Raw genomic sequence first — 27,163 nt, 5'->3', positions numbered from 1 at the left:
TCTGTAAAAAATACAGTTATAACGGCTGAGAGTTCTTTGAGGACTATTTTATAAAATTTTGAGATTATCATAAAACGGAACGAGAAGTAACTTGTAAAGCATATATTTAAAATAATAAATTATTGTATTAAAATGTAATTAGAGCCATTAAATAATGTTAATTCACTAATTTCCATGACCATTTTCAGACAAAAATTTATGTTAATAATGTCGCACCACGCGTTCCTCCATAAAAACTAGTCTCACTATTAAAATGGCACTCAATGGCAGCCAGTTTTTTTATATGTTATATTTAACACTATACACTATCAGTTCCTTGTCGAAAGAAGGTGGATAGCCGCAGTTAAATTTTTAAAACGACATTAGAAAATCGATTTCAGATAAAAATTTACAATTTTTTATGTTTACTTGTCGCGCGATTTAAATATTAAAAAAATTAAAATTAGCAATAACAGTGCATAACCATCTATTCTACATGCCTCCAGAAAGTGATTCCATTTTGCCGAATTCCAATTGAAATAGTTTCTTCAGTTAAACAGCACTTTAAAACAGGAAAGAATTTTTCTACGTGTCCACTTGTTTAGTGCGTACCGAACGGTGGCTATATGTCAACTGATGTCCAGGCCAGCCTAGAGCAGGTATATACCTACCCTGTTCGGAATTTTGTTTAGGACTATCTGTAAACAAGATCTGAACGTAAAAAGACGAAAATTTAAAACTGAAAAATTTGACTTTTGGCCACGAAATCGGGATTTCGTCCCACTGTGGGCCGGCCGATGGTGATAGTGATGAGTCAAATTAGGTGTAACGAATGTATACCTTTGTTTCCGCAAATGCAGAAGCAATGTATACCTTTTTAATTCTCCTATTCTGCAAATTCGTAACTTGGCTCATAATTTTCCAAACACAAAAGCCTAAAATATTTTAAATATTATTTTGAATAGAAAAAAGAGTTCGGGGGTGTTCTACCTTCTCTAGTTAAAACTATTGGCTCCATCAGTGTGAGATATTGCTGCATGGTAAAGTTGTCGCTCTTGTATTTTTTAAAAAAACTGGCTGTTTTTACAACCCTTAAGAAATATTTTTACTGAATAAAGTTAAGAAGTCAATTGCGTTTTTTTCTTTTTCTTTTTTTCTTTTTTTTCTTCACCCAACTTCATTAAGAGTAAACTCGTTGGTTAGTCATTAAAGATTTCTTACTTTTGGAATTTATAGCTGAGCGTAATTCACTACGCATAGAAAATATGTTTTGTTCAGCATATCTATGTGAAAGCATAACTCATTTGAATAATTATGTAAAAGCCTAATTTAGCCAAATTCGAAATAACTACCTAGAATTTAAAATATTTGAAATAACTCAACTTCGTATTAGGTGCATGAATTATACACAGCCACTTATTTTTCACTGTTTGACGTAAGTTATGAGCCAAGAAAACTACCTAAACAAACTTTAGAGTACATGCATTCTAGTTTCCCAAAATTATAAAGCTTCAATCTTACTATTAAGTCGAGAAAAAAAGTTTCACAAAAGAGAGCATTTGAAATATTTCAATAATTTTCCTTTTAAAAAGGTTAAATATTTTTAAGAAATAAAAATTTTATTTTCAGGGAAATTACATAGGCTTACTTTTTTATATTAGTAAGTTGTTTAGCTATATAGTTTCTTTTCCGGGAAATAGCATAACAATTGTAAACTCAACTTACAACGGAAAATTAACAAAAAGTTTTAAAATGTGTAATGGTAACTTCATATTATATTCATATACTACAAAATAATTTGTGAAGTTTGGAAATCAGAACATTCTGAATATCAGCAAACGTTGATAAACGATAAATGTCTTAATCAAGCTAGGTCTCATGATAATAAAAGGAAATTACGCCACATTGATTTTCATATTTACCTCTATGTATACTTTTTAACAATTTTGTTTACAATATTTAGTTGCCCATAGGTCGAGTGTTTCAAAACGTTTTTGCGAACCAAGAATTTCAACTGATGACCCTATTCAAGTCCAGTTCAACGCAGGCTTGTCCAACTCTACTATCATCTAATTGGCCTCACGGATAAACCAAGGATCAAAATCACGAATTGTTAATTTAAAATTGACCTTGAAATTTTACAATATTGGGAAATAGAAATGTCATATTTTTCACGCAAATCTTATTCAATGGTGTCATCGTCGAAAGTGCAAGCAAAAGCAATCAACTTTTTGTTGATCAACCTCCATTAACTCCAAGTTTAACCAAGTAATCGTCACACGGATGTTTTTATTTTCATTACATCAATCTAACGGAAGAGCTTATCGTCAAACGGATGTTTTTTGATTACTTGGTTGAACTTGGAGTTAATGGAGGTGGTGGTTTTTTTTAAAAATTATCTTGGTAATATTGACTAGACCACTGCACAGTGGGTCAGTAGGTGGACAAAATGGGAAAAATTTTAGTTGTCTAATCTTGAAAACTTATTTAATTTTAGTATCTATATATATTAGGAGAAATTTATTGATAACTTATTTATATTAAATCCCTTAGTTACCAGGACTCTAAGCATTTGAATATTATAATTAAAAATAAAAAAAAAAAAAAATTTTAAATAAGTAATTAACGGTGATATCAACGTTGTGTTATATTTCAATTACCTCTACGTTTTTGAAACAAAAAATTAGCACATGTTATTCTAGAGTGTTTAGAGATAAGAAAAACCAAATGTGTGAAATAAATTTGTCATTGCATGTTATCTCAGTTATACTTTGAAAATCACAGATTAAAAAAAAAAATTCCTTAAGAAATTTGTTTTTTGCCGCACTATAACTAATAATTACCACAATTTGCCATGTGCTGTCTTATATTTATTTGAGCTATATGATGCTTCAATTGAGTTTTAATTGATTGCTCGTCCCCTTAAATCCCCGTTCAGATTTTATATATGTTCTAACTTGGTTGCTATGGTACTAAATTTTGCATGGCAACAACTCATTTTTACATTAACGTTGTTTTAACAGTATTTTACATGCGCTAAGTACACAATATTGGGGGTATGTATTAAAATGAGATTCACAATTTTTATGAGATTATTTTTTTGGTTAGTATGGATACCTTACTTTGCATAGCATAGCAACAACATATTTTCGGTAGTTGTTAGTAATTTAATTACTAACACTAACAGTAATTTAATTACTTTTAATTTTAATTACTAACACTTGTAGTAACTTAATTAATAACAAGTATTAGTAGTCCGGACGGCATATATATTGTAACATTAAACTTTTAAATACAAAATACTTGCTACAATAATAATTTAGATATGGTTTTATTAAACTTAGACATTCATAATTTTCTCCAAAAAAACAATCTTAGTATTTCAAAACAATATATTTCTGAAGATATATTAAAATTTATTCAGCCAAAATTTGCTGATTTTAAAGACGTTGATTTTAGACACGCTGTTCAACGATTTGTTTACTTGTATAAAAAAAAGTGGAAATCTGCAAACTATACTGTCAAAAATTTTGAAAAGAAGTTTGTGAGCTGGCTTAATGAATATTTAATTGTCAGAAAAAAAGACAATGAACCAACTGCAAGTAGACGTGGTCGAAAACCAGCTGCATTTGATAATAGTTCTAATAAAACTAAAAAACGGCGTGTATCTTGTTTAATTGAATCTCATTCATCCAATGAATTATTTTTTGCTGATAATAAAAAATTTAGAGATGAATCTATTATTGTTGCTGCCAAGAACGTTTTAAATATATCAAATACAGATAAAGCAACTAAATATTCAGCAGACGAAGCACTGGCTTTAATAATTGATGCAAGTCTGACAAAAGCTTCCTATCAATTGGTTAGAAGCGGAGCCTTGGAGAAAGAATATAACATTTACCCTGCTTACAATGATGTCAGAGATGCAAAATTGAAATGTTATCCTGCAAGCATAACAGTGGAGGACTATTCAGCTTCAGTTCCTTTAAAAGATTTAATAATTCATACTTTGATAAGAATCTGTGGAGTTCGGGAACCTGTGCTAAGGCACTTGATATTGAACGACAAAGCAATAAAAACAATGACACTAACGTGTAAGGATGGTTTTGATGGTGCTACTGGCTAAAGTATTTATAAACAAGTTTTATCAGAACCCGACGTTGACAGAGATTTAAAGCGTGAAGAATCACTATTTATTACTTGTCTAGTACCATTGGATTTGACTGGATTTAACAACAGCAACGAAAAGGTGCCTATTTGGAAAAATCAAAAGTCGTCCTCCACAGCCAATTGTAGACCCATAAGATTTGCATACAAAATGGAATCCAAGGAATCTGTGATTGAAGAAGATCAGTACATTAAAAGTGAAATAGAAAGCTTGGGAATGATTTTATTTGAGGTTGGCAGATCTTCTATTGAAGTGAATTGTATTATTGAACTTACAATGATTGATGGGAAGGTTCAAACGATATTATTGTTTTATAATTTTTTTGGTGCAATTTAAAATTGACAATGTTTTCTTGCACTATTTTTGCTTTTATTATTCCTAAAACATTATTTACCTAAATACTCAATTGTTATTCAATATAGGTGGGTCAAAAATCCGACAAAATATTCAAATATCAATTTACCACTTTGTAACTAAGGAGAGTATCCGGAAACTAAGCAATGTAAGTATCCATAGCAACTAAATTTAAAAAGTTATCACTTTTGTAAGAAGTGTGATCTCATATTGGTACTCATGACAAATTTAGTGAATATAGCACTTATAAAATATCTGCAGATAACAAAAATAGGTTGTTGCTAAGCAAAATAAAGGTATCCATAGCAACGAAATAAAAAAATATTACCTTCATAAAAAGCGCAGACATCATATTAGTACTCATACTAATTTTAGTGAATATAGCTCTAATATTAAATTAGTTACAAATTTTGTCCAGTAAAAGTGAATTCTGGCCCACTGTGCACTGGGAATAATGTCAATCTCCAACGATCAAAAAATTGTTTACGTAAAAAATAGCCATACACAGCAGTGTAATAAAACAGATTCTGGTTGTTGTATCAGAAAACCTTTCTGAAAACTACCTTATCATCAAGCAAATTTGCTTTTGGTTCAAGCAAACCATATAAACTTTGTCAGTTCGTTTGATATGAAGTTGTTTGCCATTTTGAATCGATCTGTTAAGAAAAGGGAGTTGATTTAATCAAAAGACAATCTGATGCGTGTCAACTCAGGTTTGACATAAATCTCACAATTCAGATGGCGGAGGAAAATCTTCCCTTTAGTTTTCGTGCATTTCTTGACTTAGCAGTCAAAAAAAGCACCAAAATCCAATATGGTGTTATCTGCATAGCCCACCGACTAAACAGGCTCATTGAGGCAGCGCTTAAGGCAGAAGATGAAAAACTTATAGCGAAACAATCAAACACGCCACATGTTGGCTAACAAATAACACAAGGCCCAGCATCAAACTCACGAATCATAATTGAAATTGGCGTCATCAATGAGGACAGGGAAGCTGGCGACAAATTGAAGGTCGAGAAGACATTTACTCTAGTGGCAACTTGGTGGAATGGTAACTTCATGATGTTGGAGTCCATCATGAAGCTTCGGCTAGCTTCGTGATCAACCATATGATGGTGATCAACTAGATGACGGTAAGATTATTTATCAACTTTACAATCAAAATTCTAGAAAGCGATTGATTTTGATGAAAATCAATTAAAACGGTATGTTTGTTAACTTTTTCAGAGGACAGCATTGGAAATATGAAGAATGTTATCCAGAGCAAAACTAAGTATGTCGTGTTTAATGCTATCGTTCCTATTTTGAAGGAGCTGTTTCTCATCACGGTTTAAATCGAGGTAGACCTTACTCCAACGCTTAACCCTGCCTGTGTGAGGTTGATAAAAGTTCAGAAGTTTCTTGCTACAATTACTGACCACCTTGAAGTAAAGAATCGGACGCAATAGCTTTTGTGCGAGATTAAGCACTATCTTTATCAAAAGTTGGATAGGTACAGTTTTCTTTCGCCGCGAAAATCATGTTTAATCCTGGTTGCCGTGGAAAACTTCTGCAACTGTGGAAATTTGAAGCCAAAAGGTACAAGAGAGCTTTCTTAAGCATCCGTCACACGTAGAATGGTTAACTAAAAGTAATAAATTTATTTAGTTTTCAATGGCAGTTTCTTGTAAAAACGGTAGCTTTCGGCAAAAACCAATTTCAAAAAAAATTTATTTTAGGGCTTGGTAACTAGGGAAAGGAAAACCGGTTTCCGGAAACCGCAAAATTTTTGGAAATCGAAAACCGAAAATGTTATTTTCAAAACCGGTTTTTGGATATATATCTTTTGTACAAAATTTACTTAGTTATTTGGAAATTCTAAAACACTTTTCTTGATGTGTAGTTGCTCGAGAAAATAAATAAAAACATTTAATTTGCTTCCACTTAAACTTTATCAGTAAACTTTTACTACAATTTGTGATGTAAAAAAGTGAAACAAATTTTCATAAAAACGAAAATGTCGTTTTCTGAAGTCCACATAGTTATCAAACCAGTTTGGAAGCACTTTTTGCACTAAAAAGAACTTGAATTGGCCAAGTGCAAGCTCTGCGACCAAGAAATTAAGTGCAAAGGAGAACCACAAGCTCCATGAGGAACCGCCTGAGGACAAAGCACAACATCACATTTGCTGATGTTGTTACTCCTGAGGGAAGTCATTAAAACCCATTGAATCATTTTTTAAGACAAAGGATCCTGCTGATGTTGTTTTGGCTGAGCTTATTTCATGTGATGGGCTGTCCTTTTGTATTTTCTCAACTAGTCAACGCTTGAAAACAGCTCTAGAGTCACAAGGATGTAAATTGCCCGAAGATACTAAGTTGATTAAACCTCTGCTGATGAAACATTATGAAGATATCAAGAAAACATATCAGGAGCTATTTTCAGAAAAGAAGCTTGTTGGTCACAAATTTAGCTTAACCCTTGATGAGTATACTTCGTCCAGAAACAGAAGATATATGGACATAAATGTTCATATGGAAGGTGATTATTGAATCTTAAAATGATCAGGGTACATGGGTCTATGCCAGCAGAGAAATGTTGTATAATTGTTGACGAGAAACTGAAAGAATTTGGGCAACCTTTTGCCTGTGATATTGTTGCAATAATGAAAAACTTTGGTAGCTCAATTTTACCAGACCATCAGCTCTGCCTCGCACAAACTAACCATTAAAAAGATTTATTTGTTTGCTGCTCAGTTGTATTTGACATGGTTGCTATATATATATATATTTTTTGCTGCTGTTGTTCCCCTGAAATATATATTATAAAAAAATACACTAGAAAACCGGAAAACCGGTTTTTAAAACATTGAAAACCGCGGTTTAATCGAAAAACCAGTTTTAGAAAAAACTTAAATATTTCCTTTCCCTAGTAGTAACGTCACGAATGACCTTACTTGGGAATTGAGAACAGATGTCAAGGCACAGGGGCTCAAAACTTGAAGTCCTCCATCCCGAGGGAGAATAAGCTTTACTAAGCACTAAACGTTACCAAAAGCATCTCAGAAGAGCCCTCTACAATGATGGAAAAATCATTTGAAGCGAGTTTCTTGTTCTGCTTGACATGGTCCGGTAATGATTATGTATGTGTGTGGATAAACTGGTTTATTGCAAGCAAAGTTATGCCAAGACCATTTCAAAGATTAATAAACTGAACTTTAGTTTTTTTACTTTGTCTTTTGTAAACTGTGTTACATAGTTTAAGGAAAATGGCATTAATCGCTTATTTAAGATAAATTTCTTTAAATTTTAGGTCATTTCTGTTGATCCCAATGACAAAGACCTGGAAATAGAAAAACGAGGTCTTTTCAAGACAACAGTTCAATGCAACGCAAGATCAAATTAAGAAATTGAAGAAGACGGCGACATTGCAGTTCTTCCAACTTTTTCATTTAAAATATTGCATTGTCAATATTTTTACGGCGCTTTTCATTTAGTAGCAAAATAATTCAACAGACAAACTTTATGAAGATAAAAAGTTTTATAAACATGTAAAAATAACTTTTACCACGATGCGATGCAGTTTTTATTCCCTCGTGTACTGAAAAGAAAATTGTTGCTCTTAGTCAATTTTTTTATCTTAAAACTCGTTTTGTAATTCGTCGCCTTTGCAAACTGAAGATTATTTTCAAACTGCAAGAAACACGCAGAATGAAACTAGACAAGTATTTATCTAATACAGATGGTCTTACGGATTCAAATCTATCTCTTTTTGATATTAAATTAAAAGAAACCTCCGTTATTTCATTTATAACCGCTCGTTTTAAGTTATGTACATTTGTTGCAACTTATGCATCTTAATATAGGAAACTTTAAATATCTGTTTGTTGCAAGCATTTAAGTTTTTGTGGTTACTCAGAATATAGCTTTTAAAATGAAAATCTAAACATTTTTTACCTGATCTCGATGGTCTTATTGATTCAAGTCTACCTCCTTTTGAAACTAAATTAAAAGATACTTAACGTAATGGTAACTTTATTGTCTTACATTATATATATTTGTTTCTGGGTATTTTCATTTGATTCGACGTCGGAAAAAGATTATCCAATAAAAATATTTTAAAATATTTTTCTGCACAGCGATACATAAAATGAGTATGACAGAAAACTTCAATATTAATCTAGAAGATTTTTTTTTTTTTTCTTGAAAATATTGATAACGAAATTGAAATAGTTGTTAAGAATTTTATTGAGTAAGATCTTGAAGTGTTAGCGGAATTGTTATTAGAGGATTTCGAATTAGAGCTCATACCATCAGCAATTTCTACTGAGAAGTCGATTTCAGAAGAAGAAACAAAAAAGCTGAAAAAAACAGAAGAACGGTTAACAAATAAATTAATCTGTCCAAAATGTCACAATAAATATCTTAGAGAATCGAATTTTAAAAAGCATGAAAAGAAATGTTACATTGGTACTAAAGGTGTGTTTATACTCGCATGTTGTGGAGCTTAATGTCTAAACTGATGCTATTTTATATTTGCAAATTTTCCCAGATTGTGAAAATATTCTAATGATTTTTAAATTTGATTTTAGAAATTATTCAAAACTATAAATTGTTCTAATATACTATTGTACTTCCATATAGAATGCAAGTTGTCTTTATTACATTTATTACATATGCTTGTGAAAGAAAATATTCATAGTTAAAAAACGGCTAGTTAAAGGTAATAGGTAATTGACTTTCGTTACTCTTTAGCCTGGATTCCATTACATGCAAGTTAGTACGGTAGATGGTACTAAAATCACAACAGACTTCTGACCATATTAATAAACAATCTTTATTTCTAATAACTTTAAAGTTTTCAACTGTATTGCCTTCTTTTGTTTCAATTATTCCAACATCCTCATTTGATGTGCTTCGGAAATTTTAAAATCAGAAAATTTACTTCTGATTAGAAAAAAAGATAGTGGAAGTCATTATTACCTTCACAGATGTTTATGCATGAAATGTTGGAGAATACAATATTAGCAGATTGAAGATTTAGTTGATCTGGAAGAGATTTGTTAATATTATTGGATAATGGCACTTCAAGATTTAAAACAATTAGTCTCCATATGCTATTTGATTGGCGATAACTATTGACTTGTTATCGCCAATCAAATAGCATATGGAGACTATTGATAACTATTACAAAATAATTGTTGTTATTTTAATTGTAACAGCATGGGCCCCGGCAGGATTTTTTACAAGGTTGGGAGAGGGCGGGGGTGGGGGGTGGGGTGGGCAAAATAAAATTCAACAGTGATATTTCAAAAACTATATAAATACATCAATTAATCAAGTCATTTTATTAGACCAGTGACAACAAAAAGTTAAAGAAAATGTAAAAAAAACAACACAAGAATTAAATAATTGTTATTCAATAAATAGAAATTGTAGTCATCTGCGTTCACTGTCAAACTTATTTACAATTTGTTCCATAAATTCAGATTTTCGGGAGCGTATTTTTTCACGATGCACGCTCAGCATGCAAAGCTCTGGGCTTAGCAAACGCTCTTTGGACATGGTTGATCGTAGCCAAGTCTTCACGCGCCGCAATGTACTAAATGATCTTTCTACAGTACATGTTGTTGTTGGCAGTGTTATTAAAATGAGCAAAGCTTCACGAACTGCAGGTAGAACACAGTCCTTGGTAGTAAATCTGTGAATTCGTTTATTGTGTTTTGAAAAGAATGAATGGTCCAAAAATCAAACCAAATTACACTATCGAGTTTAAAGCTATCAATTTTGTATACTTCATTGGCAGTTGATATTTTCTCAATGAATTTTTCACGAGTTAATGTTCTCATGTTTGCAGGATGAAGTAAACAAAGGTTAAATTGAGAAGTATTATCTTCTGAGAACCGCGTTTGAAGCGAATCGATTAATGAATCGAGATAAGAGATATACATAGCCTGGTGAAAGTATTTCTCGACATTTGTATCCGTTGCTCCACAATTTTTTCGGTATAACTGCCTTGAACATTGCTTTGGTGGTGTTAGTTGAATGTTCAACTTTCCAGACAACTGGATAACTCTCTTGTAGATATCTGTACTGAAATGCATATCTGCCTTGTTAAGGTGTAGATTTATAACCATAAGCAATTCGTGAATGTGCCTCTGTACTTGTAGAAGGTCTAGTTGAATGGCTTGAAGTGCTTGAGTACAGGGTTCCAGGAGAGCTGAATAAAATGAAATGATAATTAGTCCAAATAAAAAAGTTGTTGAGCGGGATGCTAACAAAAACTGATGCGCCGATTGACGTGTGTTTCCGTTTGCTTTGTTAGATAACACATCCAACTAGGTAAATGTTTGGTCAAAATTATCACAAAACACTCGTATGCTCTTATACTTTGCAGTCCATCGAGTCTCGCAGAGAAGAGGAACGTTGAGTATCATTGACCTTCTCTTAGGACTTTCACGGAAAAACGCAATAATTGACTTGATAGTACCAATTGTATTGGGAACTTGCGTAAGTGCACTCAGATCATTTACAACTAAGTTCAGTCTATGTGATAAGCAATGAACAAAAGCCGCCTTAGGATATTTCATTCTGATTCTTGATTGGACGCCGTTATCCTTTCCTGCCATGGTTGAGCAACCATCGTATCCCTGACCTAACAGACGATCTAAATTGAGACCTAATCATAAACACTTGCTTAATATGGCGTCGGAAATTGGAGCTGCAGGCATGTCGTTCAGTGGAACAAATCCAAGGAATTTTTCCCGAATCATTTGCTCTTTAGTTGGGTCGACAAAGCGTATTCCAATGGATAATTGTTCTGTCTCTGAAATATCGGCTGTTTCATCAGCTAATACTGAGAATCCAATGGGGTTATTTGCAGCTGACACAATATCATTTACCAGAATCTGTTCAGATACTTTGATCAATTCTTTTTCGGTTTGATGAGATGTATATTTTGCATTCTTTGCAGCAGCATCAAGGTGATTTTTACAATCTTATCACCAGCCTCAATTCTAAAGTTCAATAGCTGATGCATATTTCCTTTACTTCCTTCCTTCCCTCGCAAAGCCAATTCATTTGTTTCACACAACAAAATTGTTGAAAGGATAGAAAAGAGCTTCAGTCTGTTTGCTTCAACAATGGGTTTTATAGAATAATTAAGCTGACATACAATTTCCTTGTTTGGATTTCTTCTCACTGCCATGTAGTTTTCAGCATCTTGTTAAGAACACATATGCTATGACGATGACATGTGATTTCGAGCACATTCGTTAAAATCCTTATATTTTCTAATGGCTGTAGTAATAAATGCAATATATACAAACAGCACCTTTTAGTTTTGAAGAGTACGCCAGCCAAGGAGCATATTGAACAAACCATGCATATCTAAACCGCCGCTTTCCAGCTTCATGTTCTGGCACATCTTTTTTGAAATCATAAGTTTAGTTGGGGTTGAATGGCTCGGTTAGTATGTGATACTGGAGATCATCATTTATTCTAGCTGTTGCCTGAATATAAAGTCCAACATCGAAAACTGAGTTATCATTATCATTTTTACATTCTGATGATTTAATCATAACTTCTGACCTTTTCTGCATGTTTCCGTTGCATGCATCAACATCTTGTTGCTATCTTGCATCACAATGGCTTTCACTTGGTGCCACTACCGGTTGAGGAAGAGTAATGTGTTCCTGTGATTTTTCGGAATCATCTGTAGTTGCAACACGTTTAAAATTGAACTAATCCAAAATATTACTACTTTGTCGTTTTTTAGACATTTTTTTCAGCGTTCTGAAAAAAAAATATTGTAAAAACCTAAATTTAGAACAGTCTTCAAAGTTAAATAAATTGAAGAAACTTTTTTTCAAAAATTTTTTTATTATATCAATCATATAAATTTCTGAATAAAGGTTTCACATTCATGGTTGTTTACAATTAGTTAAAAAAACTAGTGTGAAGTAAACACCTAAAAATGCTAAATTATATAATAATATAATGATTAGTTAAAAAAACATTAAATGATTTGTTAAATACAAATTAGACATATTCCAAAAAACAAAACAAAATGTAAAATACAGCATGTTTATGCAAGTTAATCATACTAAATATATATAATTATACTAATCAACATTTAGCTAGCAAAAAACACAAGGTAATAGTATTGTTAAAATGAATATAACACAATAAATTGGAAAAGAATAAATAGAAATACAATACAAACAAGAAACATTTTATCAACAAATAAAAAAACAACAGCATAAAAAAGTAAATGAAACTGACATATAGAATCTTGAAAGTGATCTACTAAGCTAAAGGTAAATAGATATCAAATCTTTTAACAGTTAAAAGAAATTTTGTGAATATTAAAATTTGTTATTTTGCTTTTCCATGGAGGAAGTTGCCTTCAGAGGGGGGGGGGGGGGCAACTGCCCCCTCTTGCCCTTGCCTGCCGGCGCTCATGGTACTGTGCAAAAGAAAGTAACACTTAAGAAAATTTTACTATATTCAGGATAAAATGTCAAACAAAATTAATTTAAAACTAAAATATAGGTACAAACATATTTTTTATTAAATTCTGCAATATAATACAAGTTTTATTAAAAACATTATAAATTTATAACTATACATAGAGACTTAACTAATATTTAGTGTGACCACATTTATTTACAATAACTTCTTGGAACCTTTTACTAATACTTATATACAGATTTTCAATAAATGTGATAGGGATATTGTACCATTCTTCTTTTAGAACATTCCAAAGCTCATTTACATTCTTTGGCAACCTTTCCGTCTTCTTTCTGTTTAAGTAGTCCCAAACTTGTTCGATTATGTTCAAATCAGGGCTCTAAGGAGGTCAAGGGATGGTTTGAAGCACTCCCTTCTCTTCCAGATTCGACAAATAGTTTTTGACTATTTTACAAGTATGTTTGGGATCGTTATCTTGTTGTAGGATAGAATAATCTCCAATCAATTGTCATCCATAAGGTACCGTATGATTATGTAGAATATTTTTATATTTTTTACCTGTAAGCTTTTCTTTTATTCTAACAATACCCCCTACCCTTTTTATTAAAATATACCCCCAATCTTCAATATTACATCCACCATGTTTGATCGTTGATACTAGACATGGCAAATTCAATGCCCCTCTCTTTCTTCGCCTAACATACTGAAATCTATTTGTTCCAAATAATCGAAATTTAGATTTGTCTGTAAACAATACCTTGTCCCATTTACTTTTCTGCCACTCTTTGTGCTCTTTGGCGAACTTTAATCTTTTTCCTTTATTACCTTTGCGCAGTAAAGGTTTTTTAATAGCTACACAATCTTTTAATCCAGATTTTAATAAAGATTGTCGCACTGTAGATGCATGTGTTACAGTTCCACTAGCTCTTTTAAGATCTTGAACGAGTTCTGTACTTACTTTCTTGCGATTTCATTGCTGTTATTTTTAAATTTTTCATTGCTGTTATTTTATGCCGATTTCATTGCTGTTATTTCTTGCGATTTCTTGCTGTTATTTTAAAAATCTGTTCATCATGTGGGATTAACTTCTTGGGACGACCAGACTTCTTTTTATCCAATACATAACCAGTTTCATTATATTTTTTAACTATTCTTTGAATTGACGCTCGCGAACCATTCACACGTTTAGCTATTTTAACTTGACTATAGACCTCTTCATGTAAACCGATGATGCGATTTCTATCATTTATTGATATTTTTGGCATTTTATTATAATTTTTTTATTTCCTAAGTTTTGTTTCATAATAAAATTACTTTTTAATACTATAGTATTAAAAAGTAATTTTATTATGAAACAAAACTTAGGAAATACAAAAAAAATTTTTAGACGAAAAAATCTCTAATTAACAGAAAAACTCAACAGTTACTAAAAACTCTTCTCCATACACTTATTTATCAAAAAATATTTAACAATATTAAATTTTAATACTACAGTGGTTGATGTAATCAATTTCAAGTGTTTACCCTTGTCAATAATAAATAAACAAACATTATAAGTGGGTGAAAAATGATACAAGTTGAAACCAGCTAATAAATATTGATAAAAAAAATTATATTATTAACATAATTATTAACTAAAATAAATAAATGTAGTTTTATTTTAAACAATATCTTAGTTTAACTTAACAAAAACTCAATATTATTTACTTATATTTATTTAAACAAATTTTTAAAAAAATTCCTTAAGTGCTACTATCTTTTGCATAGTACTGTATATAAGTGAGCATGTAAATATTTAATCGTATCATACATTGTACATCGAAAAAAAATATTTAGAATAAAAAAGCTTACCTTATTGATTATAGATTGTAAGTAGAAGATTGTTGTAAAAAATGTTCACTGATATGGGTTCAAAATTTGAATGATTTAAAAATTTTAAATAAACAATATTTGTGTCTTATTAATAAGTCATTTAATTTAACGATTTATGATTAACAATATATTAAACAATATATTTAACTGAACAATTTAGGATTCACTTGATTTTTTAGTTACTTTTTCTCGTGTGAAATGTAAATATATCATAAGGAACATAATCGGAAATCGAAAAAACACTTAATGTAAGTTATTTTTTACCATTTTATATAACATTTTTTACAAAACATATCGTTAGTCGTTTAGGTACATTTTGGTTTGATTAACCGTTTTTAATGCATCGAACAAACTAATTGGGTTCGATTCATCGAACACGATGATCGAATCATCGTTAAACGATACATCGTCGCTCCCTAAAAAAACAAATATGTTAACATTAAAAGTCTTGTCTCCAGAATTGTCTGTATAATCACTTTTTTTGTTTTCATTCCGGTTCAAAACAATAAGAAGAAGCGAAAGATGAGACAAGTGATGTCACAATAATGATGCACATTCTCCGGTTTATGAATGAAAATGATCATGTAATTATGCCTTTAGGAGAACACAATGTGACGGAGGTTGGGTCAAGTCAGTGTAGTACAAGTCCCAATGAAAGCTTAGCTTTTTTTAATGGCACTAAAGTAAATAAAGGTGGTGAGGACAACAAATCTCGTAAATGTGTTTCAGATGAAGAGAAAGTGACCGGGAATGCTCAAATTGCTATGTGGAAAGAATGACGAGATTCTACACTGCTAAAGCAGAGTATTATGAAAGACTTAATTTGAGCAAGTGTACTATGGATTGACATTCCTTTATGTAATTGTCTGAACAAAAATAGGGTCTACATTTTTTAAGCATTCGGGATACAATGCTTCATTCGGTGATGAAAAGATTTTGTGTGATTAATATTTGTAAAAGAGGGTGATGTGCTAAAAGTTATTTCTTAATGTTTTCTTGTTTCACGTCCAAAAGAAAATTTATTTTGTCGTATTGTAAAAAACTTATTAAACATAAAAGTGAATGTCCAAAACTGTCGGCAAAACATTTATCAATGCACATTTTAAAAGTAACTACTTAGATATCGAACATTTGGGCAATGCGTAAACTTTGTACTTCAAATATAAATATTGGAACTTGCTATTGTTCTTTCTTTTTTTCTTTTTGATAACTTTACAGAAAAAAAAAAAAAAAACCGGTCAAAAAACATTAGCACAGAAAAAAATTGGACAAAAAAATATTATATACATTATAATTAATTTATGTATACCTGTTTTATAAAATATTTAGCATAAAGTTTGTATGTAATCTCATGACGCACATTTCATTTGTATATTTCAATACTTAGTTGTTCCGAAACCAAAACATGCCCAACTTATCGAAACCAAAAACTATTAGAGAAACTAAATTTAGTTTTTGTGTCTCTTAAAAACCATTTAGATTGTTATATTATAAAGATAGTTATGAAGTTGGTTATATATTTACACCAAATAACTATTTAACAAAAATTGTTCTTCCAAAACTCATCTTTTATAACCCGACATCGTTGTGATCGATAAAATCCACATAGATATTTATTAAGTTGGTTATATACCTAAAAAAAATCATTTAACAAAAAATTTTCTACCAAAACATATCTTTTTTAAACTGCAGTTGTTGTTATAATTAACGGCCACGAATAATTGTTTTATTTTGTTTAATCAATTAGCTACATTATTTATACTATATTACTATATGACTTTAAAGAGAACAGATAAAAAGTGACCGGCGACGGAATGAGCAAAAACATCTCTCAAATTCACCCCAAAGAGATTGTTAACCAAAATTACCATACACAACAATGTCAGACTTACATATTATTATAAAAATTACATGTATTATAAAAATAAGGCTGATACTTAGAAATTAGCTGTAGTTTAGAAGTCAGAGTAGATTTTAGGTTTCCATTTGCTATTCAGTGTCTGAGAAACAAGTTTACTGGTATTTGCTCATGGTTACTGAATCATAGAAAATCATTATGTATATTTAGTTTCTAATCATACTCGGTGTAATTGAAATTATAGTATGCTTATATGATAATGCACTTATTTCGCTCACTGCAAAATTTGAATAAGCAGCTTTTACTGTTGTTAATTCAATTCGAGTAAATTTGCACCAAGTTTAAGATAACTGTGAAAACAACCTATTTGAAAGTGGTATTAGGAAACTTTTTTTAATCAAATCTCGACCTTTTTTTTCAGTAAGTAATTACAGTATATAAAGTTAAGTAATTTAGAGTAAGTATGGAAAACCTTTTAAGAATAACGCCATAGTTTTTTAATTTTCAAAATTTTTCGTATTTACATACTGTGTTGTTGTAAGGGAAACCAATGTCATCATTATTATTATTATTTTTTTAGCTCAGAACATAGAATTCCATACGGGCGTACTTTACATGAAAATTAAACATATTGTTTATCAGGAAAACTGTTCATTTAAACAAAAAGTAGTTAAAATTTGATATCTTATTCTATGGCATGTTGTCATTGAAAGCGGAGTAAATTGAAACAGACTTTTTATTTAACAAAAAAAGTTGCGAAAGCAAAAAGAAGTAAAACTTTACACATTCAGTCAAGGCATAAAAGAAACTCTTGGGTTAGGTATGTATGCTCTAAAAGCCAAGCAGTCACTTCCAAAGCACCGATTTTCCAAAGTCACTTCCAAAGCATCAAGTCACTTCCAAAGCATCGATTTTCCACCACTTCCAAAGTCACTTCCAAAGCATCAAGTCACTTCCAAAGCATCGATTTTCCACCACTTCCAAAGTCACTTCCAAAGCATCAAGTCACTTCCAAAGCATCGATTTTCCAACGAGTAAACTATTTTTACAAAACATACAGCGAAAAAGAATCTTGTTCTTACTTCTCTAAAGAATTTTTTATTTCACTTATGTACCAACCTTTTGACCATAGTTAATTTGATTTAATTAACTTTTATTTTTCATTTTCAATGACCAGAGCACGCTTCTCTTGGTCCTGGGTATGTAATTGATCATAATGAGGGCCCCTTAAGAAAACTTCCCCGGGGCCCGAAATTTCTTTCGGCTGCTATGAATAGAGATATGGGGTTGAGGAAAGTCTTTCAAAAATTTAATCTACTCCTACCATTTTTGCATCCCTATGTAAATATTCCTCATCACTCCGTCATCATATCAACTTTTTTTCAATCATGTTTCCAGGGAATCTTCTTCCTGTTCCTAAAACGTAAAGTTTGAAGAAATGAAAAACCAATTGAAAGAAATTATGTGCATAAATACTCCCTTCATCACCGTATTAGTAGAATTGGTTGCTTCCAACTTAAATAAAACTAAAAAAACTGAAGCAAAAAAACTAAAACTAAGCTCAATAATCAATAATCCTATTATAAGAATTGGAGGTCCAGAAGAAAAGATAAACCTTTTAAATAGTTTCAAATCAAAATAATCTTCAAATGGGCTGTAGTAGAGACAATATCGAGGGTAAACAATGCGAGATGTTTCTGAAGTTGAATTTCACTGAAAGAATTACCAAAGGTGATATAAAAGTATGCTCTTCAATTTTATGCCTTGCAATTATACCCATCTGCCTAAGAAAATATCCAGCTCTGGATAAAAATCCTTATTCGCTTAAGAAAAAAGAAAAAACTGTTCGTCAGTCAAACTTCTGTTAAAAAAGCGAGGTAGAAAAATGCAATAGCCTCTCAGTTAAATCACATTTATCATACAACCAGGCAATATCTTAGAATATGATTTTTTTTATTTTCAAAAAGCACTTATTTTTTTATACGAGTCTAAATATCTGTGGCTTTAAAAAGGAATGAAGTGTTACCTTTTTTTAAATGAATGTTGTTATATTGTTTAATAAATGCATTATGGAACTAAATCTTATTAAGATTTGCCATGAATTACTTAAGCTTCTTGTAATGAGAACTCATAAGTTTCCTCATTTGCTTTAAATTTCAGTTAAAAATGAATTTACTTTTTGTATTTGCTCTATTGATTGGATATGGCGGCCATACTATGGCTACAAATGAAGAAATTTTAAAATCTTATCAAGGCACAATCAATAAGTTAGACAAGCTTTTGAAAGAAGTCAGGACTCAACAACAGCCACAATCATCCAATAAGGTATGATATTATTGATTTTTGTAGATTTGAAGATTATAATATGGCGCTCAAAAGCACATCAAAAATCATCATTTCGCGAGGTTAAAATTATTTTGTTCTATCTCCCATTTTAACAGTTGGGAGAAGAACTTTGATTTTTTTCTAAGTAAAAATTACTTAAAATTTTAGCTTTACTTTTTAAAGAAATAATAACTTATGCTTTAAATAATTTATATTCAAACAAATTATATAGAAAAATATTTAAAAAATGAAATATATTTTAAAAGTAATCATTACTTACTAAAATTAATAGCTCATTTTCTCCCAATGTTTAAAATGGGAGATGGAACAAAATAATTCTAACCTTGCGATTTGTGATAATTAAATTGAACTTTTACGTCGGCTTTATTCTAAGAGAAGCTTAAAAAGATCATATGCACCATTTATATATATATATATATATATATATATATATATATATATATATATATATATATATATATATATATATATATATATATATATATATATATATATATATATATATATATATATATATATTTATATATATTTATATATAATTTACATTATACAAAATAAATAATTAGCTAGGTTTATGTAATATTTTTAAAAAGTTTCACGCAGTAATGATCATCAGATGTTATAAACAGTAAAAAAAAAAAAAAATCGGCGCATGTGATCTTCTTTTTAGCCTTTTTTTAAAAAGATTCTGGCCTAATATTTCAATAAAGTTAATCGAAATTGTCATTTAATTATCAAAAATAATGATTTTTGGTATGCTTTGGAGCGCCACTTTTTTAAAATTTATTTGCGATTTATAACATCTGATGATCGCTATTGCGTGAAACTTTAAGTAATGTTATATAAAGCTATATATATATATATATATATATATATATATATATATATATATACATATATATATATATATATATATATATATATATATATATATATATATATATATATATATATATATATATATATATATGTATATATATATGTATATATATATTTATATATATATGTATATATATATATATATATATATATATATATATATATATATATATATATATATATATATATATATATATATATATATATATATATATGTATATATATATATATATCTTTGGTCCTGGGTAGAAAGGGCATGAGTAAATTTGACCAACTTTTTGAGAGAGCAGTATCAATGTTTGAAAATTCCTACGTTGAAAATTCCTACGTGTTTGGGTTAGGGATAAATATTTTGTAATATTAGTAATATTCGTCACTGACTTATGCCAATTGGAGCAAAGAAATCAGCAAAAATTAAGCTTTAAATCTACGGAAAAAATTTTTTTTGTGAAAAATTGACTTAAACCCTTCCTACCCGGGACCAAGTATATATATATATATAAATATATATATATATATTATATATATATATATATAGCTTTATTTAACATTAGAAGAAGTTTTAAATTATTACTTAAAATAGGCAAGTAAAATCTTTGCTAAAACAGAAGTGTTGAAATCAATTTTGAAAGAAATTAAAGATAGAGACTTGGGGAAAAAAAATCAAGCACAATCAGAATCAGAGGAGGAAAAAAAGGAAAAAGACGATTTTAAACAACAGATGGGTAATTCAATTTTGTATATAATAAGTATAAACACTTAATAAGTAATTCTAAAAATTTAGAAAATTTATCAAAAACGTTTGAAGGTATGATAAGATGTAAAGATATTTAAAAACAGTTTGTTTTACAAATATGTAATGCAAGGTCTTTCATGAGTGGTGTACGTGCTTTTTTGATTTAAAATATTTGAAAAAATGATAAAGAAAGAATCTTTTTTATAATTTTATTTAAAAGTATATTTATCAAAACAAAAAAACAATAGATGCGACTATTTAACTTGTGTAACTTGGCAACGTTTCAAACGAACCATTAGGTTTTCTTAGGCTTTTCTACATATCTCTTTGTCTATCTCTGAAAGTGTTTGTTCGATCCACTCACGAAATTCACCGATTGCAGAGGGTCAGTCCTTGTATACAAGCTTCTTTTAGTAGTCCCTAAGGAAGAAGTGCGGTGGAGAAAGGTCGAGAGAAAGAGCAAGCCACTCAATTGGACCTCTTTAGCTTATCCACCGTTAAGGAGACTTTCAACCAACCCAGCTTCTTACTTGACAGGAATAATGGGCAGATGCCCCGTCTTGTTGAAAGTACATAAAACGTTGTTTAACTTAAGGCCATAAAAGCTCTTCAAGCATTTGTATATACGAATCACCTGTGACCAAAACGTCGAAAAAAAAAATGGAACAATAAGACCACCTGAAGTTATTCCACACCACATCGTTACTTTATTATTTGAGTAGGGCGTAGGTATTTGCTTGTGCTGATTAAAGTAAACCCAATAGCGACAGTTATGGCAGTTTATAGCAACAGTTATGGCGGTTCAGCGTGGAATTAACTCTCGTCTGACCAAAAAACTTGTTTAACAAGTTAGAATTTTCTTCGACAACATGGTCTCACAAAACTACATTTATAATCAAAATCATCTTCATTTAGCTCCTGAAATATATTTGATCTGAATGGTTGAGAACCTTGTGTTCATACCCATTTCGATAGCCTCCTTTTGAAATGACAAATCGTCAATTTATTCGATCTTTTCTCTATTGTTTTGAACAAATTCCTCTGTAATCGTGATCGTGAACACTGCGTGCCTCCTTAAACTTGTCAACCGATATTCGAATCGTTTTCTCATAAAGTAACGGATTGGTTAAACGATTTCTTTTATTACTTTCTAATCTCTTGAAAATTCTAATGCTTGGGGCAAATAAAAAACAATTTCCATACTCTTTTCGATCAAAAGTTGTGAAGCTGGTCTTATGTATTTAGCAATGGCTTAAGTCAATTTTCTGTTTTGTAATATATATTGGAGAGGTTGCATAATTTTTCATAGATTATTCTTAAAGATTCGGGATAAGATAAGTAACAACATTAAGTTCAGAAAAATAGTACTAGATATACTAAAATTGCAGTAAATTTTGTAGTTTCATGGAATATTCTTTTAAACCAATAAGATATCTTTAGCAAAAAATGGCTAAAACCAGATTTTAAGGTTTTCCAATTTGAGAAAGTTCCTCCTTTGTGATTATGGAATACTTTTCCTAGGGCCTGCCACAGAAAGTAGCAAAGATTGTTTCAAACTTTCAATTTTGCACAGATGTGTGAAGTACTGAGTCAGTTTGATTCCTCTCTGCAGTTTCATTAAAAACACTTAACCCATTGATAAACCTGCGTATGCATTGGTATTCAGAGAAAAAGTGCCAGGCTCTGGGAAACCATATATTATAACTATGAATAATGAAAAATCAAAAGACTTATAATTATGCATAGAACTATAATTTATCATAAATACATCGCAAGAACCCTTGCATGATGTACTGTAATGAGTTTGTGAAAACTGATGTTCTTCATCTTGTCACTTCCCAACCAAACCAACACATGCTCTGCTAAATGTCTAATATCACTACGATGAAACTTATTTGTAAACAGTATCTTTTTAATATATTTCTTGTCTGCATGTGCCTGTAAATAATAACAGTAGAAAACATGATAGAGTTTTAGACAAATTAGGTATAATACCATAATTTTAAAAATAAACCTTATTCTCCAGAAACGTTCGCTTGTTTGCGCTCAAGTCAAATTTGTTGAGATTCTTCAAATCAACCTTGGGCTTAATAGTTTCCCAAACATTTTGAAATATTTTGAACAGATGTTCATTAGGTCCATCAGTTTTCCTTCCAGAAACTGCCTGTGCAACACGCAAAAATAGCAGAACTCCAATATAAAAAGATTAAACCATTTAGTTAGTATTTGTAATTTAAAAAAGATTTGATAGAAAGTACAACAACCTTTATGTAGGATTCAATTTAACTTTACTAACCTATGTTTGAAACTGTAATATCAAAACAAATGCTGTGAATATCTTCCCAAAGGTTCCAGTCCACAAGAAGACCCTTAACTGCTTTTGCTTGAGTAAATCCACAGCCATCTGACATTGAAACTATTCCAAATAGCTGTTCTCTCTCACAGGGTCGTACGAGTCAATTTTGCGCTTCGGGCAAGAAAAGAAAATTGTGCCCAAACTTTAGTTTAATGTCACTTTTCTGGCTTTTCTTGAGGCAAATTCACTAATGACATCATCAAAATCAATGTTGTATGCCATTTCATTTTCAATTGAAATTATAGCCAAACTAGACAAACGTTTTTGGCCCATTTTGACCTCATATAGTTTTTTATGAGCTTAAGTTTACTGAAACTTCTCTCACACGTAGCAACTGTGACTGGTATGGTGAGGAAGATGCGAATAGCAATTGCCGTGTTGGAATAAGCATCGGTCAAAGAATATTTATGAATGAGCTGCAAAATGTCGATCGGGCTAAATTTTTTAAAGTTGTCCATCATTGCGGCAGCTTGATATTTAAAGCTTGCCATTTCTGACTGGAAATCGGAAGAATCTAAATCTGCCTAGTAAATTTGAGATAAATTTGCAGCTTTATACTTGAGTTCATCCACTGAACTTTTATAGAGAGAATGCCCACTGAGGAAGTCAAAATCAGAGGATACAGCAGACATAGCCTCAAACCGCCACTCAATTTGTGTAACAATGCTGACAAAAACAAGGTTGCAGTGAGATTCGAATTCTGTTTCTGCTGTGAGAAGGTGAGAGTCATCTTCAGCTTTATAAAGTGCCATCTGCTTCACTTTGCGCTTTCTCTTGATAGGAAAGCCACCATCAATTCCGCTCTGGTTAGGTTTTTCTGTGGCATCTTTGATAGTGTTGTCCACCCCAACTTCTCGAAGATTCTGAATGAAAGCCTTCAATCCTTTCATTTTTTTTGCAGCAATGTCAATTGAAAAGATTTTTGACTGAAGCAGTTTGTTTTCTCGGTCAATTAGAGAAAGAATTTGACACCAGAAACCCAAACAACACAAAAAACTGAAATCAAATTAAATGAGAAGTTCTTTTGCACTGCTAACTGTGACAGCATTTGTCATTGGATTGTGGATAATGGATTTCAAAACTTGAAGAAGGTCTTTGTTTTGTTTGTGCAATGGTGTGATTGCTTCTTTTTTGGCAGACCATCTTGTGTCACTGTTTCCCTTTAATGAGATGGTCAACGCTTTCATCAGTTTTTCCCATCTTAACATGGAGCTTGAAAAAAAGTTAAAGATGGCTTGAACTTTTTTTCAAGCTCCACGTCCAAAAAAAAGCTCCCTTCCAAAAAACGTAATCATGAGTGGGGAAACCTCAGCAGCATGAACACCAACAAGATTTAAAGTGTGAGCTGCACATGGAACAAATCTTGAAACTTTCTCCAGAGGCCACTGGAATTTCTGAGATTTCTGAATGAAGTTCATCCTCGTCCATTTCAGCTGGGCCTGAAAGCTGGGCATTTCCATCTTCCCTTGTTGGTTCTGAATCAGTTGTGCAAAATTCTTTTTGACTTTGGCTGATGAAAATCTCCTCTTCAATTAATTCCAAATGATGACCTGAACTTAAGTCAATTATAGGATCTGTTGAATTGTCATTAACTTCAATACAAGAATCCTCTGAAATAATTTGTTTTTCCACTGAGTTTGTTACCAACCACTTTTTAAAACAGTTTCGTAGTTTCTCGTCACTTTCTTGGCGCTGCTTTCTTTTCTTTTTAAATTCAGCACCAGATAACTTTTTGGTTCAATTCATAATAAAATCATAATGTTCAAAAGTTATCAAAGGTATGTTAGTGTTAAAGGGCGCTCTTTTTTTCAGTAAATGAGCTTTAGTATTTTAATATAACAAATTGAAAGCTTAATTATAAGCGAGGAATTATGTGGCAAATGCTTTTACTTCGTAGGCGATCTGAATTTAGATTTGCTTGAATACAACAAAAGCAAAGACGTCAGACCTTTTTTTAATACTATGTTTCAAAATGGATTTATTCCAACTATAAATAAACCTACTCGAATTACAAAAAATACTGCTACTTTAATTGATCAAATTATAATTAATAATTTCAAAAACATAAAAATTAAAACTGGAATATTTATTACAAACATATCTGATCATTTTCCGGTTATTATAACAGTACAAATATCGTTAAATCAACTTCCTAAAAAAGTAAAAACTAAAAAACGAGTAATTAAAGACGCTTCTCTTGCGACATTTATCAGCCTTTTATCAAAAACAAACTGGGAACCTGTTTTGAAAACAAAAAATACTAATGAAGCTTATGATAAGTTTTATCATATATTTGAATGCCACTACAGTAAAGCATTCCCAATAACAACTAAATTTATTAAAACAAAAACTCAACAAAATCCCTGGATAACACCCGGAATCATAAAATCTTCGAAAAAAAAAAGCAACGATTGTATGAGAAGTTCATTAAAAAAAGAACTTTTAAAAATAAAACAAACTATAAAAACTATAATTGTCTTTTTGTGACAATTGCAGAGCGCTAAAAAAAGTTTTATTATAGTAGCCAATTACTAAAATACAAAAATAATATACAAAAAAACTTGGAACATAATAAAAAAGATTGAAGGTAAAAAAGATATGAATATTAGTCGTTTACCAAAAAAACTAATTATATATAACCGTGAAATTACTAATTCGTGAAATTGCTAATTCGTTTAACCATGCATTTGTTAGCACAGGTTCAAGTTTAGCATTAAAAATAAAAAAAAGTAAAACGTGCTTCAAATCATACCTAAACTCTAATAATAATAGAATGGCTAATAATATGCTAACAGAAACAGAATTGCTTTATGCCGTGTACTTACTTAAACCAAATAAAGGTAATGGAGTTGATGATGTAAGCTGTAATGTGGTAATTAAATCAATGCCTTATTTAAAAATTCCACTTTTGCATATTTTTACGCTCTCTTTAAACAAAGGAATCTTTCTCGATAAACTTTGAGGGTAATACCAATACTAAAATCAGGAGATGAGACTAGTGTCTCCAATTACCAAAGCCCCAATAGATCTAGGGGCTTGGTGATAAGACCAATTAAGTCTTTTTCTTGCCCCTGCTATTTATATTTATATTACGGTTTACAACTTTAATAAATTTATATGGCAGAAAAAAAATATTTAGGAGTTTGTGTCAAGAGGTGGAATTTTAATTAACTTTCTTATCAACAGCAGCGACGCCGTGAAAATTTATTTCATAATCTGATTATTATTTTTTTAATTTATTAAAATTTGCGCCCTCTTAATTTTGGCGCCTCAGGCCGCGGCCCGGCCGGCCCTGCTCTTGGTACGACCCTGCTCCCTCAACATCAGGAGATGTGACAAGGACATCCATTCTGTCCACATTTATGCGTGCCCAACTGCATACTCTGCTTTGATTTTGTAATTAAACTGCGTGAAAGAAACTACGTATGGCGGATTTGATTGACGTAGTTTCCTTGAAATGTTGTAAGTTTGAGCGGTTTTTTTTATGAACTTATTTAAGGTTATTTGTAAAGTGTAAATTGAAGGCGAAATTTTTGTAGGGGGGTTTTTTAATAAGAAGAAAAAATGTAGCATTGAAACATTGTGTTTGCTGCGAGAAAACTACAAGCTAACCAGACACGTGATGGGGCCATCATTAAATACTTCAAACATTTTTGAAAAATACGATGGTACATCCGATGCAATAATTTGGTTGCAGCGATCCAAGGTGGTTGCAGAGAAGCACAACGCTGAGTTAACAGTGCTCTTTCCAGTCTTGCTGTGACGGAATACTTACGCAGTCTACGATTATTTGCGAGTGGAAGACAAGAACGATGCGAAGAGAATCGAAGATGTGTCTTAATTTATCGAGTTTTTTCTTTGGATGCCTACGTGGGATGATTTGTGTACGAAGGAGAAGACGAGCGATCAGGAACAAATGGATATCTCTTTTGCTGATCTAAATCGTTTCTCTTGTTTGGCAAAGTAGCCTGACAAGGGGGTGCGACTGGTGTTTGTAGTTGGACGGCCAGAAGCAGTGTCTGAAAATTGGATCCGCAAAAGAAACCATTGACGTGATTTTTTGTAGTGAGTTTGGAAGGAAAAGAGAAAATGTAGCATTAAAACATTGTGTTTGCTGCGAGAAAACTTCAGATTTTAGTATCAAAATGAAGACAACACAGTT

The 27,163-nt window shown here is 31.1% G+C and overlaps 1 protein-coding gene and 2 long non-coding RNA genes across 3 annotated transcripts in view; 1 reads left to right on the top strand and 2 right to left on the bottom strand.

Annotated features, from left to right (window-relative positions):
- Positions 1–9,818: 9,818 nt before the first annotated feature.
- Positions 9,819–12,278, bottom strand: LOC149888363 (uncharacterized). The gene is made up of 2 exons (XR_016452666.1): positions 12,073–12,278; positions 9,819–11,993 (listed from the first exon to the last, which is right to left on the bottom strand). It is a non-coding gene; the product is annotated as an uncharacterized LOC149888363 (long non-coding RNA).
- A 2,795-nt stretch (positions 12,279–15,073) lies between these two features.
- On the bottom strand, positions 15,074–16,524 carry LOC149888362 (uncharacterized). Its single transcript, XR_016452470.1, has 2 exons — positions 16,136–16,524; positions 15,074–15,242 (listed from the first exon to the last, which is right to left on the bottom strand). It is a non-coding gene; the product is annotated as an uncharacterized LOC149888362 (long non-coding RNA).
- Positions 16,525–17,264: 740 nt separating this feature from the next.
- The window catches only part of LOC149888356 (uncharacterized), a 38,840-nt gene continuing 28,941 nt past the window's right edge, over positions 17,265–27,163 (top strand). The window contains exons 1-2 of the mRNA XM_090087303.1: positions 17,265–19,009; positions 20,493–20,634. Coding sequence (XP_089943429.1) covers positions 18,851–19,009; positions 20,493–20,634 — 301 coding nt within the window. The 5' untranslated portion in view covers positions 17,265–18,850. The remainder of the gene's footprint in view (positions 19,010–20,492; positions 20,635–27,163) is intronic.

This window comes from Hydra viridissima, unplaced genomic scaffold (assembly GCF_058129835.1).
Source record: "Hydra viridissima isolate aposymbiotic clone 2 unplaced genomic scaffold, HvirCarnegie_v1 scaffold_5, whole genome shotgun sequence".
NCBI classification, from domain to species: Eukaryota; Metazoa; Cnidaria; class Hydrozoa; order Anthoathecata; family Hydridae; genus Hydra; species Hydra viridissima.
The sequence above is the reverse complement of the archived record's forward strand: the minus strand, read 5'-3'. Positions and strand labels throughout refer to the sequence as shown.